At 40.6% G+C, this 17,025-nt stretch overlaps 1 protein-coding gene across 6 annotated transcripts in view; it reads left to right on the forward strand.

Moving 5' to 3' along the window:
• IDE (insulin degrading enzyme) overlaps positions 1-17,025 on the forward strand; it is a 74,139-nt gene that overhangs the window by 14,812 nt on the left and 42,302 nt on the right. For all 6 annotated transcript variants that reach the window (XM_062001875.1, XM_062001877.1, XM_062001876.1 and 3 more), the window contains exons 5-10: positions 4,499-4,621; positions 7,546-7,658; positions 8,059-8,221; positions 9,706-9,798; positions 10,325-10,416; positions 11,927-12,007. In XM_062001875.1, coding sequence (XP_061857859.1) covers positions 4,499-4,621; positions 7,546-7,658; positions 8,059-8,221; positions 9,706-9,798; positions 10,325-10,416; positions 11,927-12,007 — 665 coding nt within the window. The remainder of the gene's footprint in view (positions 1-4,498; positions 4,622-7,545; positions 7,659-8,058; positions 8,222-9,705; positions 9,799-10,324; positions 10,417-11,926; positions 12,008-17,025) is intronic.

Raw genomic sequence — 17,025 nt, forward strand, 5'->3', positions numbered from 1 at the left:
CCTGCCCTTTAAGACCACCTTCTCCCCCCCCCCCCCCCCCCATCTTCCTGAGCTCAGAACCCTGATCCCGGTGTTTTTGCTTCCCCCCCTGAATGGCCCAGGGGGCAGGGAATGGGGATTTCAGTCAGTCTGTTCCTAATGGCTTCTGCCATTTGTCTCTCTTCAGGATAGATGGGCTCTGCACCATCCTCCTTGCAAGTCCATGGAGTACCTCACACACATGGCAGCCCTGCACGGGCTGCTCTGACGTGCATTTATCCCAAAGGCTGCAGCTCCTTTCTGCCTTTCATGTGGGGCTGCTCTGCGGCGCGCAGGCTCCAGCACGGCCTGTGCCATGGCCACCTCCTCACACCGTCTCTCGCCCATCCGGGTGCACTCACACAGAGCTAATGGGGGCTCTCAGTCCTGCCACGGCCCTGCCTGGGTTGCAGGGATTCAGCTGCATTCTCACCACGACTTGCAGTCTGGTGCTCCTACTTCCTTCCTCTTTCTCTGACTGTGGGGTCCATGTGGTCGCCTCCATCTTGTACCACTCTTACACCTCCTGCCAGCACTTCAAATTCCTGTCCCTCAGTAGTGATGGCAGAGGCGCTAGATTGGCCCAGCTGGGCCAGAGGTGGGTCTGAACCCAGGAGCTGGGGGAGAGTCCAAAAACTCTTTACTATGTCTTCACTGCAAACCCTCCCCCTGTTACCAAGCAAAAATAGCTCCTTGCTAAACCATGACAATGGCTAAATAAAATGGTCTTGGATAAATCCCAATCTGATGGCTGTATTTTTTTTTTCAGGCTTCATCATTCACAGGATGCTTAGTAACAATTTAAACACCTCAAAATCCCATTTGAAGAGCATTACAGACACTATAGTTACAGTCAAACCTGCAAATGTTTGATACTTTGACAGAAGCTAAAATTGTATGTTTTTCTTTTTCCATAGAAGTTATTTTCTACATGAATTTAGTTTTGAAAGTATCAAAGTAACAGGGTGATTAATTCATGCACTGCACGGTTTACTCTTTGCACGTGAATACGTTTTGTGACTGGGTCAGTTGGCTGGATGAATAGTTGATGCAAATACTGGGTAAAATGATGGAAGGGTAGATAACGGGCTTTAAGGGTCATTTCTTCCTTTATCTCAAAAAAAAAAAAAGAATTTCATGGCTGTTGGTGGAGGGCATAGTTAAGGGACTGGTAGCCAGCTTCTACAAGAGCTTGTTCACCAATGCAGACCTGAGATGATGGTAGTCTAGCAGAATCCTCCCATTCTTTCCCTGCTCTGGTATGGGGTTCTTCCCCTGGCACACAGTCCTTAACGAACTTCTGTGGTGTAGATTCTTCCCAGCAGCTGTGGCTTCTGCTGATACAGGGTCCTTCACACGTTCAAAGTCCTTAGTGAATATCTCTGGTGTGGATTCTTAGCCACAGTTGCAGTTTCTGCAGATAAGAGGGTCCCTCCCTTGGGACGTGGCCTCTTCTGGGCTTAAGTTGAATGAGCTGCTATGTTGTGGGTTCCTTCCCACAGTTGCAGCTTCTGTGTGGGTCCCTTCCATAGGACACAGCCTGCTCTGGCCATAGTTTTAATGAAGAAAATCACTGCCCGTCTCTCAGGGTCTGTAGTGAAGTAATTGGGTCCCTCCCACAGGACAAGGCCTCCTCCAGCCATAGTCACTGTTTCTGGCTCAGGGCCTTTAACGAAGTGAATCGCTGCCCCTGGTCTGGGGCCAGCTTTAGCAAAATGAGTCTCTGCCTCTGATACGGGCTCATTATCAAAATGAGTCTTTACCGCTGATGCAGTCTTTAAAGAAATGAAAATAAATCTCAGCTTCACCAGTTCTCTCTGTAGAATGCAGGAAAGTCTCCGCTACAGCACACTTCCTCCTCCTTTTCCTCACGGACCTTGGAGTCTACATGATTGTTTCTCTCACTGTTCCTACTCCTTGCATCACCACCAGCCCAAAGACAAAAAAGGGACAGAAGAAGGAAGAAACAGGAAGAAGAAGGATGAAGAAGCCTCCTCTTCTGGCTTCTTCTTAAAAAGTGATCGTGGAGGCATCTAATTGACTCAGCCCCAGAAGTGGGTCTGGCTCAGAGCTGGGGAGAGTTTCAAGCAACTTACAGGAGACATCTTTACATACCCTTCCCCCTTTCCAGAAACGGCTGTCATGTCAAACTATGACAGGGAATAAACACAGTAGAGCATCTAAAACTTCTGTGTTTCATTTTATGCAGATGATGAGGAACAGAGACAAAATATTTTAAACATAATCATAGAAGCATAGAATGATAGGGGTTGGAAGAGACCTTTAGAGATCATCTTGTCCAACCCACCTACAGAAACAGGTCCACCTAGATCTAGTTGCACAGCAACATGTCCAGGCAGGTCATGAAGACCTCCAAGGAAGGAGACTCCACACCCTCCCTGGGCAGCCTGTTCCAGGGGTCCCTCACTCTCACAGTGAAATAGATTTTTCTTATATTTAAATAGAATTTTTTGTGCTCCAGCTTCATCCCATTACCCCTTGTCCTGTTGCCAGAGACAATAGAAAAAAGGGATGCCTCAACCTCCTGACACCCACCATTTAGATATTTGTAAATATTAATGAGATTCCCCCCTCAGTCTCCTCCAGACTGAAAAACCCCAGTTCCCACAGCCTTTCCTCATAAGGAAGATGCTCCAATCCCCTGATCATCTTGGTGGCCCTCTGCAGGACTCTCTCCAGCAGTTCTCTGTCCCTCTTGAGCTGAGGAGCCCAGAACTGGACACAGTACTCCAGATGAGGCCTCACCAAGGCAGAGAAGAGGGGAGGAGAACCTCCCGTGACCTGCTGGCCACACTCTTGTTGATGCATCCTAGAATGGCCTTCTTGGCCACGAGGGCACATTGCTGGCTCATGTTTAGTTTATTATCAACCAGGACTCCCAGGTCTTTCTCCACAGAGCTGCTCTCCAGCAGGTCAATTCCCAGCCTGTACTGATGCATGGGGTTTGTCCTCCCCAGATGCAGGACTCTGCACATGTTGTTGTTTCTCGGAATCTTAAGGGTTGAAAGAGACCTTGAAAGATGATCCAGTCCAACCTCCCTGCCAGAGCAGGACCACCTAAAGTTGGTCACAGAGGAACTCATCCTGGTGGATTTTGGAGATTCCTCTCTGCCCAACTCTCAAACCGGTCGAGATCCCACTGAATGACAGCACAGCCACTCCTCCCAGTTTGGTGTCATCAGCAAACCTGCTGAGAGTATACTCTGTCCCTTCATCCAGGTCATTGATGAAGATGTTGAACAAGACTGGCCCCGGAACTGATTGCTGTGGAATAATCCTTTTTAAGTGTCAATAAGAGTCCTTGCTTTTATTTACCTGTGAACTTCGAAAATTACTTCAGGCAGCCTCTTCATGGTGATATGTTGACTGTTGCAGTTGTAATTGGATTTATATGTGATCACCTAACATCTGGGCAATATATTTGTCTTTTTTATACAGTTAATTTTGCATCATTGATTTGTGTTAATTTATCTCTGTGATTGTAGGATTTGTGAACTGAACGTAGATGTATTGCAGGCATGCTCTCCCAGTCTGTCTTTCTGCTTTTTTGCTACAAACACACAACTTAATTTTTCTGCTACATTTTCTTGCTTTATTCTTCCTCCTCATCCCTTGCTCTCTTCTGTAGCTTGTCAGGTTGTGGCTTAAAGGAGTTACTGATCTCAAAGTTAACAGAGTATTAGTTTGCAGTTCTGGTTTGCAGTCTCTCGGCCATTTTATATGTCCTTGTAGTAACGGGAAGTGGAGTTGATTAAAGTCCAGTGTTCCCTTCATAGACTCTAATTTTCCAGTCGTTTCAACTCTTGTCTTTACTAAACAATTCTGGTTTGACTATAAATGTGGAATATGTCCTTAATGTAACTTATTGAAAGCTTAATGTTGATACAAAGATTGCACCAATTAACAGGATGATACCATAAGAAAGCATGGTGTCTTTTGTTTATGGGCTTATTCAGGGAGAGTTCTACTTCTGTTCTGCTCTAGTCCTGTTCTGCTGCTGCAGCAACAGCTCAGCTCTTTGTGAACAGTCACAATTTAGAAATCATGTTGTAAATTAGTAGTTATCTGTTTCATTTAGACTGGGCTGTAATTTGTGGCAGACAACGCCACAAATAATTTTGCACAGGAATTCCTATGACAGAAGTGTGCAAATCTGTGAAAGACACCTTTTTCTCCTAAGTTGGAGCCCAGGTTTACTTATGTTGCTTTGAAATAACTCATTCAAATTAAAAAGATTTAGTTCAGAAGACTAACTTGGTTAGGAGTGTGGAGGTTAAGAGTGGAAGTATTTATTGTCTCTGATAAGATGAGGCAGAATTGATACAGTTTACTTACTATGCATAGTTATTATTTAAGAAATTACTGTCCATTTGGAGGAATGCAGAAAATATGTCTTTTTGATTTGTAAATTTATAAGCATCAAATATTGTTTTTGTTGGTTTTTTTTAAAATATCACAGGGAACAAACTCACTCTGGAAACTAGACCAACCAAAGAAGGAATAGATGTAAGAGAAGAGCTACTGAAGTTCCATTCTACTTATTATTCATCAAATTTAATGGCTATTTGTGTCTTAGGAAGAGGTGAGTTTTGTTCCATTACTTGAGTAAGACTTTACATGTATTTATATTTGAAGAAAATGAAGTATGTATGCAAGTGTCTGAAAATCTACAGAAAGGAAAAAAGTAAAGCCTGTACAGACTGACCAAGCATAATTTTATGTTTAGTGAGGTCTCCAAAGCAATTTGCAATGTATATTGATGTTTATAAGACAGAATAGAAAAAGCAGCTGAAAATTTGAAGTCCATTATCAAGTCCTCAGTAAGTCATCGTATATTTGTCTTGCAAAGACTGACAGTGAAATATTAGATGTTTTGGTATTGTAAAGGTGAAATGTCAGTTGCATTACTAGTAGGTATGTAGGTAATACCATTAAGGCTTTGTGTATGTGATGTGTGAAAATGCCTTGCATATTCTCCTGGTAGCAGTGGAAACTTCCTGCAAGTAAACACTGGAATATTGATTAAGATAACTTGTAAGTATTTTTTAATATTATGAATTTCTTGCTATTTGAAAGATGTGCTTCCCCTTCTAAGGTTTTTTTTTTATTCTGTTCATTTATCTGAGCAAAATAAATGAAAAAATATTTTTGAAGGCAAATAGATATTGATCAGTTTAAAACAACTGAATTAAAACATTTTTCCTCATTTAACAGTTCTGTTTTCAGGGTTTCCAGGCATCTTTTTTTCTTAAACTAGTTCTTTACTGGACAGACAATATTCCAGGAGAGACAAGATCTGCATTTCAAATATTAATAAAATGTAGAAAATAGTATTAAAATGTGTTGCCTTCCGACCATTTCTGCAATTTGCACTTTTCTACATAAACCAAAAAGTTATTCTTACTAAATTTTTGAATTTAGTTGGTTTTACTGGTCATTTTCCATAGTAGAACTAATTCACTGTGCGTTGCCCTTTTAATATTTAGAAAAATCAGGAACCATTGACACTTTGATCTATGGGATTTTTCCTTTCAGTCTTATTTAATGAACTCGTACATTTTCAAAGGGTAACTCTCAGGCTTTCTGTTAGTCTGTTTGTATACAAAATGCTGTACAACTACTGTGATTTGTCACATTTGATTTAATAGCTGTCACTATAGTAGTGAGATGCTATTTGGACAAAAGCTGCATCTTATTTTCCCTGAAAAGGCACGTACTTTTTCTTTTATTGGTTCAAGCAGGGGAATTATGGAATTACTTTCCTGAAGGCTTTGTGTTAATAACTGATTTGGCTATTTGAGGCCTTGCGTCTAGCATAAAATTAAAGAATTTACAAGTTCCACTTTCTTACTGGGTTTTTTTTGTTTGGTTGATTGGTTTTTAAATTTATATTTTCAGAGAGCTCCACCCCTAAAAAACAAACTGCACAACCTTATTAGCATTAGTCCATAAATTCTTTTCTGAAATATTTTGCTACCAATGTAGCAGTACTGCTAATTAATACATGAATAAATAGGGATTCTGTAACATAAAAATATCTTGAGTTGCACACTGGAAGTTCCCCATGATCTCTCTACTCTTGTGCATTCTGAAATAAATGGATGTCTAAAGCTATGTACAGCCTAGTAATTTTCTGATTTTCCCACCAATGTATGTATGTTATGTGAAACAAGTAGTTTTATGTTAGTAAAAAGTGGTGGGGTAATCAGAATGTAGTTTCTCTAGTAAATAGTAATAAATATTCAAAAGTTTGCTAAAATTAAGTAATGAAATTCAGTTCATTTTTCTATCTAATCGAAAGCAAAATTCTCTGAGTAGTCATAGAACAGCTTCAGTACAGTGGTTCACAAATAGACTTTCAAATAGAAACTTTTTCAGTAAGAATCACCCTGGCAACTGGAAATCTGTACTAAAGAAAACCTTCACTATAGTTGTAAAGCTTAAATGAATGTGTATTTTGTTGACATGAATTAACAATAAGGATGTTTTAATAGAACTACATACAGTTCACATCATTTTATTATACAGTAACACATCATTGATTTGCACTGGGTCTTTTTTGACTTGCATAATTCTCTTTACATAGTGTAGGAGCACACATATGTTGTGCAGGAAAAATTTCGCTTTCTAAATCTAACTGCAATTGTTTGGCAAAATTGATTCACCGCTTTTTGAAATCTTTGAAGGTTTAAAGTTGTACTTAGTGACATCCAAGAAATGCCTATTTTTTTTTTTTCAACACCCACTCTTGAAAGGCATGTGCTAAAAAACTTGATGGATGAGTCTTTCTTATCTTATTTTCACTTTGAAAAGTGCTCCAGAATGGGCTTGTTTAAGCAGATAGCTATTTTGAAGGCAGTTTTTCAACAGAAATGTTGTATATTAGTTTAGGTGGATTCATATACAACATCAAATTCTTTCTACAAATGGTCTTCCTGTAATTTGTGGAGTCATGGATGGAAACTAGAATGAATGTAAAAGTGTTTAAAGAAGTTACAAGTGTGTGTGTGAAATTTTGGGGCACTGACGACAGGTGACCCTGGCTCACAGTGTACATGAAGTACTGGAGATGAGCTGAGGCTGAAAAAAATCCAAGTTTTTCCAAAGGAGCTTTCATCTGGAAGGTTTGCAGCTGTAATTCCACATCCCTTAAGCTTTTTGAGGAATGTTTGTTTTTTGTAAATGTTCGATATTTACAAAATATCGATGTGTCTTTTCCTCAATTCCATCTTAGATTCATCAGTAAAATGTAAAGGTGTTTTTGTCCAGTTATAGGATTTATTTTAGTCAATGATTGAAATCTTCCTTCAATAAGCATGGTTCTTATGACACATTATAGTTCAAACTTCAGTATTACTACAGGTTTCTTTTCTGAAATTAATAATCATCATACCATTACAGCTCCCTTTCTATATAATTCATGTCTCCACCAAAGAGTATACAAAATCCAAATTGACCAAAGTCTTCAGATAGTGATTATATTTTTCTAATGTTTCTTTATCCTAGAATCCTTGGATGAGTTGACTTGCTTAGTGGTAAAGTTATTTTCAGAAGTAGAAAATAAAAATGTCCCTATACCAGAGTTTCCTGAACATCCTTTCCAAGAAGAACATCTCCGGGTATGTACAGAGATACATCTTCCATCAGGAAGTGTATATCTTAAATGATATTTTTTGTTTCAGTGATACATTGTGCACTTCACTACTTTTGTATCAGTGTCCTTAAGTTCCATATTTCTTTCTTAATTTTCCACCTACCTTTCCATTCTCATAGAGTTTGGAATACTTTGTAGTAAAGATGTAGGATACTTTGTAGTAAAGGTTCTACATTTAGTTGCAACTGTTAGAACTGAGAGAGAATTCTCTTTTTGTTTGCATCATGAATGGCTAAGTTTTACATACCTTCTGAAATTTTGTTGATACATATGTGTGTAAAGGGAACCTGATATGTGCTCCTGAGATGAATAAAATAGTGAGTTTCCTTTTGTTCATGGATCTCATTGTTTATTTTCCCCCTCAGCAACTTTACAAAGTGGTACCCATTAAGGACATTAGGAATCTTTATGTCACATTTCCTATACCAGACCTACAGAAGTACTATAAATCAAACCCTGGTCATTATCTTGGTCATCTCATTGGGCACGAAGGCCCAGGGAGTCTTCTGTCAGAGCTTAAAGCCAAAGGTAAGTCTTTTGAACATAAAAATGTAAAAAGTAATTTATTACACAATTTAAAAAAATTATCTGTCTTTCACTTCAAATTGACCTCTGTATGTTAAATTTAAAACCCTCAACTGATTGTGTAATTTGAGTTAGAGATTGTTTTGTGGTTTATTATCCTTCTGTGGTGGATAAAAATAGATAAATAACAGGCACTCTGGTTACTGAAGCAATTAAGTCTTGCATTCCCCTTTATCTGCTCCTGTTTAGAGTTATATCAACTTCTATGTCATGGTCTTGTCTATTCTGTCACTGACTTATGGTTTACTGTCAGGTGCCTTATTATCTGGAAGACTATAGGAGCGTATCTTTTGCTATTTTTCTGTTATGTCATATAATCATTAATGGTAGGGGTTGGAAGAGACCTTTAGAGATCATCTTGTCCAACCCACCTGCAAAAACAGGTCCACCTAGATCAGGTTGCACAGCAACATGTCCAGGCAGGTCATGAAGACCTCCAAGGAAGGAGACTCCACACCCTCCCTGGGCAGTCTGTGCCAGGGCTCCCTCACCCTGACACTGAAATAGTTTTTTTCTTATGTTTAAGTGGAACTTTTTGTGTTCCAGCTTCATCCCATTACTTCTTGTCTTGTTGCTAGAGACAATAGAAAAAAGGGATGCCCCAACCTCCTGACATCACCACTTAGATATTTGTAAATATTAATGAGATTCCCCCCTCAGTCTCCTCTTCTCCAGACTGAAAAACCCCAGTTCCCACAGCCTTTCCTCATAAGGAAGATGCTCCATTTCCCTGATCATCTTGGTGGCCCTGTGCTGGACTCTCTCCAGCAGTTCTCTGTCCCTCTTGAGCTGAGGAGCCCAGAACTGGACACCGTAGTTTCAGATGAGGCCTCGCCAGGGTAAAGTAGAGGGGGAGAAGAACCTCGCTTGACCTGCTGGCCACACTCTTCTTGATGCATTCCGGGATGCCATTGGCCTTCTTGGCCAAAAGGGTACATTGTTGGCTCATGATTTGTCTATTATCAACCAGGACTCCCAGGTCTCTCTCTGCAGAGCTGCTCTCCAGCAGGTCAGTCCCCAGCCTGTACTGCTGCTTGAGATTGTCTCTCCCCAAATACAGGACTCTGTACTTGTCCTTGTTGAACCTCATGAGGTTTCTCTCTGGCCAACTCTCAAGCCAGTCGGGATCCTGCTGAATGGCAGCACAGCCTTCTGGGGAATCAGCCAGTCCTCCCAGTTTTGTGTGTTCCAAACAGAAGTGTTACCCCGTAATCAAATCATCTCGAGTTTTTAATAGCACTCTGAGCACAAAATCAGATCTCTCTGACTTGTGTTCAACTTGCACAGTTGCCAAAGGCATTAAAGAAGAGAAGAACATGTGAGGTAGTCAAAATAAGAGAAAAAATAGTAATGTTGCTGAAGCTTACAAAAAGTAGTATAACTAGTTGTAGATTTGTTTGTGATGTATTTTATTTTTGGTTTCATAGGATGGGTGAATACACTTGTTGGAGGACAGAAGGAAGGTGCTAGAGGTTTCATGTTTTTCATCATTAATGTGGACTTGACAGAGGAAGGACTTTGTAAGTGAAGCATTATGTCTGCCTTCCATGTTATTCCTCATCTGAAGGGTTTATATTGATATCCAAAGAGACTAGCTGTGTTTATCGCTTGAAACTGATTTATTTCAATTAACTGGTTATTCTTCTGTGTTTAGATACTCTCAGTATGTTAAAACACTTCATCTACCATAAGAAACCAACATATTTGAGGTTCCATTAAAGTATTTCAGTAAATATTTTAATGTAAATTTATTAAAAAAAAAAAGCTGTTAATACCTTTGTGTGCTACTTATTTATACTATTTAGACCTGAATTAAAAAATTACAAATCAGTATCTTAACATAAGACTTGTTCAAAGCAGTTCTCAGAACTCGCTGGGAACTCCAACACTTTAAATTCAACTGCTGGTGGGATTGCATATGTACTTAAGTATCTTGATGTATTGGAGTGCAGTTAAAAATAATGCCTTACATATTTGTATTCATCAGATTTTTTTTTTGTTGTGCAGAACTGAGTGAATTATTAAGCAAGTATTTTTTCTTTCCAGTGCACGTTGAAGATATTATTTTGCACATGTTTCAGTATATTCAAAAACTGCGCACAGAAGGACCTCAAGAATGGGTTTTCCAAGAGTGCAAGGTACAGTGACTGGTGCTTGTGGTTGTATTTTTACAAACTTTTGGATTATGCAGAAACAGATTCTTTGGCTGTGGAAACACTTCTTAATAATTGCATGGTAATTAAGGTAATACATTTTAAAGGTGTGATGTGACACAAACGAGCACATTCAGAATATATTGTCTTAATGTAGATGTGAAATGCTCTTACAGAGCTGTGAGTGGACTGTGATAGCATAATGGTGGTGGAGGAAGAAGTGTATTTCTTCCTCCCTTTTTAGTCTTTAGTCAGGGTGAAAGGGAGGAAGGATTTGAGGTTGGGGTAACACTGAACTGGAAATTGAAATTACTTACTCTACTCCTCTCCTTTTATGTATCAAAGTGATAGTTGAGATTGTAAATGAAGTAGGACATTTAATCTACTATTCATTCTGTCAGTTTTTGAGAGGTGAGCTAAAACTTTTCATGGAGTGCTTTGGTTGTACATTTCAGTCTTTGCTGAACTGTTCATGCTTATAAATCTGTGTACACAGAGCAAATACATAAAATATCCTGTTAGAATAAATAGTACTGCACTTCTCAGTGACAAAGTTTTATTTGTATAGTCTCATTGGTTCACTACAAATACTTGGGTAAGATTACTTTCATTTCACTTTAATGAAAACTGTTGTGTCTTTTCTAAGAGTAGAAATTCTGAAGATGTGTTAACTTTGCTTTTGCATTTCAATACTATATGACTGTAAGAGAAGTGTTTTTACCCTCTGCTGAAAGTCCCAATGGAATAGTTTCGCTGACATTGTAAGCAAATTAGAAAATTTAAGAGCTAGTTTCATCCTCTTATCTCATCCCTGTATACTTTTGCTCCTCTTGTATCATCCCCAGCCTACTCCTAAGGCTGTGAGGTGAGTCAGAGGAGCTGGCAAACTAATTTAAGAAGAATCTTCTTTTGAGTTTATTTGCACCTGAGTTTTTAAATTAACCAGACTCTCTGCATGGTTTCACAGAAGGATGGACTGCCCTGTTTTCATTGGCGTTATGGTCTTAAATCTCTCTAATTGACTATTGCTATTGTATTCTAAGAATGATGTGTTCTATTTCAGCATAAAGAAACACACTTTTTTCTATATCTAAACTCACCTTTTGGGTGGCTGAACAAGAGGAACAAAAAAGGAAAAGGGAAAGGCTTCAGTTCATTAACATAAAATGAATGTTGCACCAGAACTCTGTGCATTGTTTGTATCAAATTTGGTGTGTTTTTGTCAGGAAATTTAAGTATATTAGCTACGGCACAGGTCTCTTATTACAAACAGGACTTTCAAGACACTTCGTGTTGTTAGAGTATCCAAAGTTGCTTGTGAGTTTTGTGCAGCTTGAATATTACTCAAAACTTTTGTATTAGGTGAACTACTATAAAATGGATGCAATAAAACTCCTTCCTTTTCTTATGTTATAAAAAGGGATTAAATAGACAATAATGATTTTAAAATAGTCTTTAATATATGCTTTTCAACCCTTCCTACATTTTTTCCTAGGATCTAAATGCTGTGGCATTCAGATTTAAAGATAAAGAACGACCACGAGGTTATACATCGAAGCTTGCTGGAATATTGCATGTAAGTGTGGGTTTGGGTTTTTTTACAGTATAGTGGTCACTTAGCAGTATGTTTGATTATGGTCTTAATAAATACAGATATTTGCAAAGATCATTGGCATTTCTTGAGCTTAGGAGGCTAATATCCTACTGCATAGATCTTAGTTTTGGCAGTCAGTAAGTCATGTTTCCTTTACTGTCTGCTATTTTATACTTCTGTACTCAGTAGAAGTGATTTCACAGTAACTGGAGTGCTATTTTACCTCTTCCAGTGTTTCTTAAGACATACATTCCTTGTCACATGGTGTCTACATGATAGGTAAATGTTTTCTAGGGAAACACTACAGAAATAATGTTTTATAATGAACACAGTCACTGAATTTCTAAATGCTTCCATAGTTAACAATGTTGAAATACAGCAGTGAGCAGAAGTGTTTGTGTTAAGATAGCAGTTTGGAAATGTTTGATTCTACTAATGTCATTATGTCTTGGTATTGAAAAAAATCATCATATAGCTTACACTAGTCCTTATACTTCTTGCAAAATTCAGTTCCTTCATTTTGCATTAAAGGAAGATTTAGGCAGTTTCTTTGTCTAGTGAAATTCACATTATTTCTATACATTGCAGCCATTCTTCATTGTATAGCTAATGTCTGCATCAACTCAGGCATTCTTTGGTTTCTTTACAGGAATCATTTTTAATTTAATCTTTAATTTGTAAAGCCTGTAGTACTGATCTTTAATTTTAGAATTGTCTTTCTGTTTATTAAAAAGCATTAGACTTAACTGAAAACATTTCAATGAGTATTTAAAGGAGGTCCTATTTAGGGTGCTCTCTCTTGCTTTTGTCAAATGCATAAAATCTCTTTAACAAATCAACTTCTGATTTCTGAAACAGTCTTTCAGTGGCCTGTATTTGTTGGATCGTTCCCAATTGCAATTGCTGTCTCCAAAAATCAGGCCAGGAAGTTGCCAGCAATGTTCCAAAGAGTAGGGTATTGAATTGGCACTTTTTTTCCCCCCCCACTGCTTTTCTTTTGCTGTGCTTTGCAGTATGAATGGTAATTCTGATTCTGCTGTTAGTTGCTTAAACACTAACAGAAAAATAACTTTTCTAGTTCTCTTTATTGCCTCTGAGTCATACTAAGTCTATGCTTTTAATTAAACAAGCTAGAACTGTTTGGTGATTTCCAGTGCTTATGAATATTATCTTGTTTTCATAACTTGGAGATGCTGTGTAGAAGTTAGCATGGGTAAGTGCGATATCATAAATTGTCATGTGTTAACTACAAGGATTTAAAAATTTTTTTATTCAATAAAATTGAAGTTATCTTTAAAGCACACTTGTGCTGGTCTAAGGAGTTGCTGCTAAGATCTTGTGGTTGAATTATATTTCATATTTGCTATGTGTAGCTTGAGGTTTTCCAGGTTTCTTGGTTTGCAGGGCCCTTTTGTTTAGTCTCTTTAATTGTATTATTTTCAAAATTCAATTTTATTCTCATTGTAGTATCTAGATTGTTGTAGTCTCTTTTATTTTAGTTAAATTACGCTCTGACCTTTCTGAAAAATTACCACAGAATCACAAAATGGTTGAGGTTGCAATGGAACTCTGGAGGTCATTGTGTCCAAACCCTCTCACTCAAGCAACACAAAAATCATAGAATCATAAAATGGTGGGGTTGGAAGGGATCTTTAGAGATCATGTAGTCCAATCCCCCTGCAGAAGCAGGTCCACCTAGATCAGGTCTCACAGCAACATGTCCAGGCGGGTCTTGAACACTTCCAAGGAAGGAGATTCCACACCCTCCCTGGGCAGCCTGTGCCAGGGCTTCCTCACCCTCACAGTGAAGTATTTTTTTCTTATATTTAAGTGGAACTTTTTGTGTTCCAGCTTCATCCCATTGTCCTGTTGCTAGAGACAATAGAAAAAAGGGATGCCCCAACCTCCTGACACCCACCATTTAGATATTTGTAAATATTAATGAGATTCCCCCCTCAGTCTCCTCTCCTCTTCTCTAGACTAAACAGCCCCAGTTCCTGCAGCCTTTCCTTGTATGTAAGATGTTCCAGTGCCCTGATCATCTTGGTGGCCCTGTGCTGGACTGTCTCCAGAAGTTCTCTGTCCTTCTTGAGCTGAGGAGCCCAGAACTGGACACAGTACTTTCAGATGAGGCCTCACCAGGGCAAAGTAGAGGGGGAGAAGAACCTCGCTTGACCTGCTGGCCACACTCTTCTTGATGCATTCCGGGATGCCATTGGCTTTCTTGTCCATGAGGGTACATTGTTGGCTCATGATTTGTCTATTATCAACCAGGACTCCCAGGTCTCTCTCTGCAGAGCTGCTCAGGTCAGTCCCCACTGGTGCATGGGGTTGTTCCTTCCCAACTGCAGAACTCTGTACTTGTCCTTGTTGAACCTCATGAGGTTTCTCTCTGGCCAACTCTCAAGGTGGTCAGGATCCTGCTGAATGGCAGCACAGCCTTCTGGGGAATCAGCCAGTCCTCCCAGTTTGGTGCCATCAGTGAACTTGCTGAGAGTACACTCTGTCCCCTCATTCAGGTCATTGATGAAGATGTTGAACAAGACTGGCCCCAGAACTGAGCCCTGTGGAACTCCACTGGCCACAGGCCTCCAACTCAATTTTGTGCCATTGATCACCTCAATCCACCTCACCATCCACTCATCCAAGCCACACTGCCTGAGCTTTCTGATGTGGATGTTATGGGAGACAGTGTCAGAAGCCTTGCTGAAGTCAAGGTAGATGACATCTGTTGCTCTCCCCTCATCTAGCCAGCCAGTTATGCCCTCATAGAAAGGTATCAGGTTGGTCAAACTGGATTTCCCCTTGGTGAAGCCATGTTGACTCCCCCAGTAACCACCTTTTCCTTCATATGTTTAGTGACGACATTCAGGGTGAATTGTTCCATCACCTTTCCAGGGATGGAGGTGAGGCTGACCAGCCTGTAGTTTCCTGGGTCATCCTTCCTGGCCTTTTTGAAGACTGGTGTGACATTGGTCTTTCTCCAATCCTCGGGCACCTCGCTTGTCCTCCATGATTGTTCAAATATGATGGAGAGAGGCTTAGCAGTCACATCAGCCAGCTCCCTCAGGACTCTACAATGCATCCCATCAGGACTCATTGACTTAGGAGCCTTAAGCTTGCCCAACAAGTCTTTAACCTCTTCCTCTTCCACCCAGGGCAAGTCCTCTGCTGTCCAGGCCATCTTATTATCCTTGCTGGACTGGGCTTTCCAAGGGCCAGCCTTGGCTGTGAAGACTGAAGCAAATAAGGCATTCAGTAGTTTGGCGTCCTCTGCATCTTCAGACACCAGGGCACCCTCAGCATTTAGCACCGGGCCCACATTCCCCCTCGTCATCCTTCTGCTCCTGATGTACTTGAAAAATGCCTTATTACTGTCCTTAACTTCCCTGGCTAAATTTAATTCTAGAAGGGCTCTAGCCTTCCTAGTTGCACCTCTGCATGCCCTGGCAATGTTCCTATACTCTTCCCAAGAAGCCAGCCCCTGTTTCCACCTCTCATAGATGGCTGCGTTCTGCCTGAGTTGTCCCAGCAGATCCTTGCTCATCCATGGAGGCCTTCTACCTCCTTTTCCTCCTTTCTTGCACATTGGGACACACTGATCCTGGGTTTGGAGGAAGTGGTGCTTGAAGATTGACCAGCTCTCTTGGGCACTTCTATCTTCTCAAATCTTATCCCATGGAGATCCATTCAAGCAGGTCTTTGAAAAGGCCAAAGTCAGCTCGCCTGAAATCCAGGGTCACGGTCCTGCTTTGTGTCCTGCCTCTTCCCCACAGGATCTTGAACTCTACCATCTCATGGTTGCTGCAGCTGAGGTTGCCTCCAACCTTCACATCACCAACCAGGCCCTCCTTATTTGTCAGTACCAAGTCCAGCAGCACACCCCTCCTTGTTGGTTCCTCGATCACCTTTGACAGGAAGTTGTTGTCAACAATCTGTAGGAACCTCCTGGTCTGCGTGTGCTTGGCTGTGTGGCTTTCCCAGCAAATATCAGAGAGGTTGAAGTCCCCCATGAGGACCAGGGACTGTGATCATGAGGCAGCTCTCAGCTGTCTGTAGAAGGCCTCATCCACTTCCTCCTCCTGATCAGGTGGCCTGTAGCAAACTCCTACAACAATATCACCTGCCTTGCCCTGCCCATTAATTTTTGCCCATAAGCACTCTACCCCTCATCCCCACCCAGGCACAGTTCAGTACACATTAATTGCTCCCTCACATAGAGAGCAGCTCCACCTCCACGCCTTGTCAGTCTGTCTTTCCTAAACAATACATAGCCCTCCATGGCTGTGCTCCAGTCATGGCAGCTGTCCCACCACGTCTCTGTGACTGCAATGAGGTCGTAGCCCTGCATCCGCACCCACATCTCCAGTTCCTCCTGCTTATTCTCCAGGCTGTGTGCATTGCTGTAGAGGCAGTGCAGGGGCTTACTCAAACACACAGGTTTCCCTGAACAATGCAGGAGGATCCTCCCTGGTTTGACTCTCCCTCGGGTTGATCAGCCTTCTGCATCTCAGCACAGTGTGTGGATGAAAGACACTTATCATTGCATTCCCTGTCCTGCCCTGTTTCCCAGCTAGAGGGAACAGCTTGTTCTATGTTGCTTCTCCTCCCAACTCCCAAGTCTCTTAGTTTAAAGCCCTCTTTATCAAGTTTGCTAGCCCATTCTCAAATATGCCCTTATGGGAGAGATGAATCCCATCCTGTCCTATCAAGCTATAGCCCCCAAGGAAGGATTTGTTGTCGTAGAATCCAAAACCTTCCCCTTGGCACCAGCCTCTCAGCCAGGAGTTCACTTGGCTGATTTTTTCATTGTAGACTCCTTTATCTCTAGTGAACAGGATGGAGAAGAAAATAACCTGAGCCCCCCTACTTTTTATTTGGTCCCTAAGGTTATAAAATACTTTTTGATCCTGGAGATACTGGTTTTCATTACATCATTCATCCCCACAAGGAGTAGGAGTAGGGGATAGTAGACCGCATCCCTGACGAGCTGTGTCACT

This window comes from Colius striatus, chromosome 8, assembly GCF_028858725.1.
Source record: "Colius striatus isolate bColStr4 chromosome 8, bColStr4.1.hap1, whole genome shotgun sequence".
Lineage (NCBI taxonomy): Eukaryota > Metazoa > Chordata > Aves > Coliiformes > Coliidae > Colius > Colius striatus.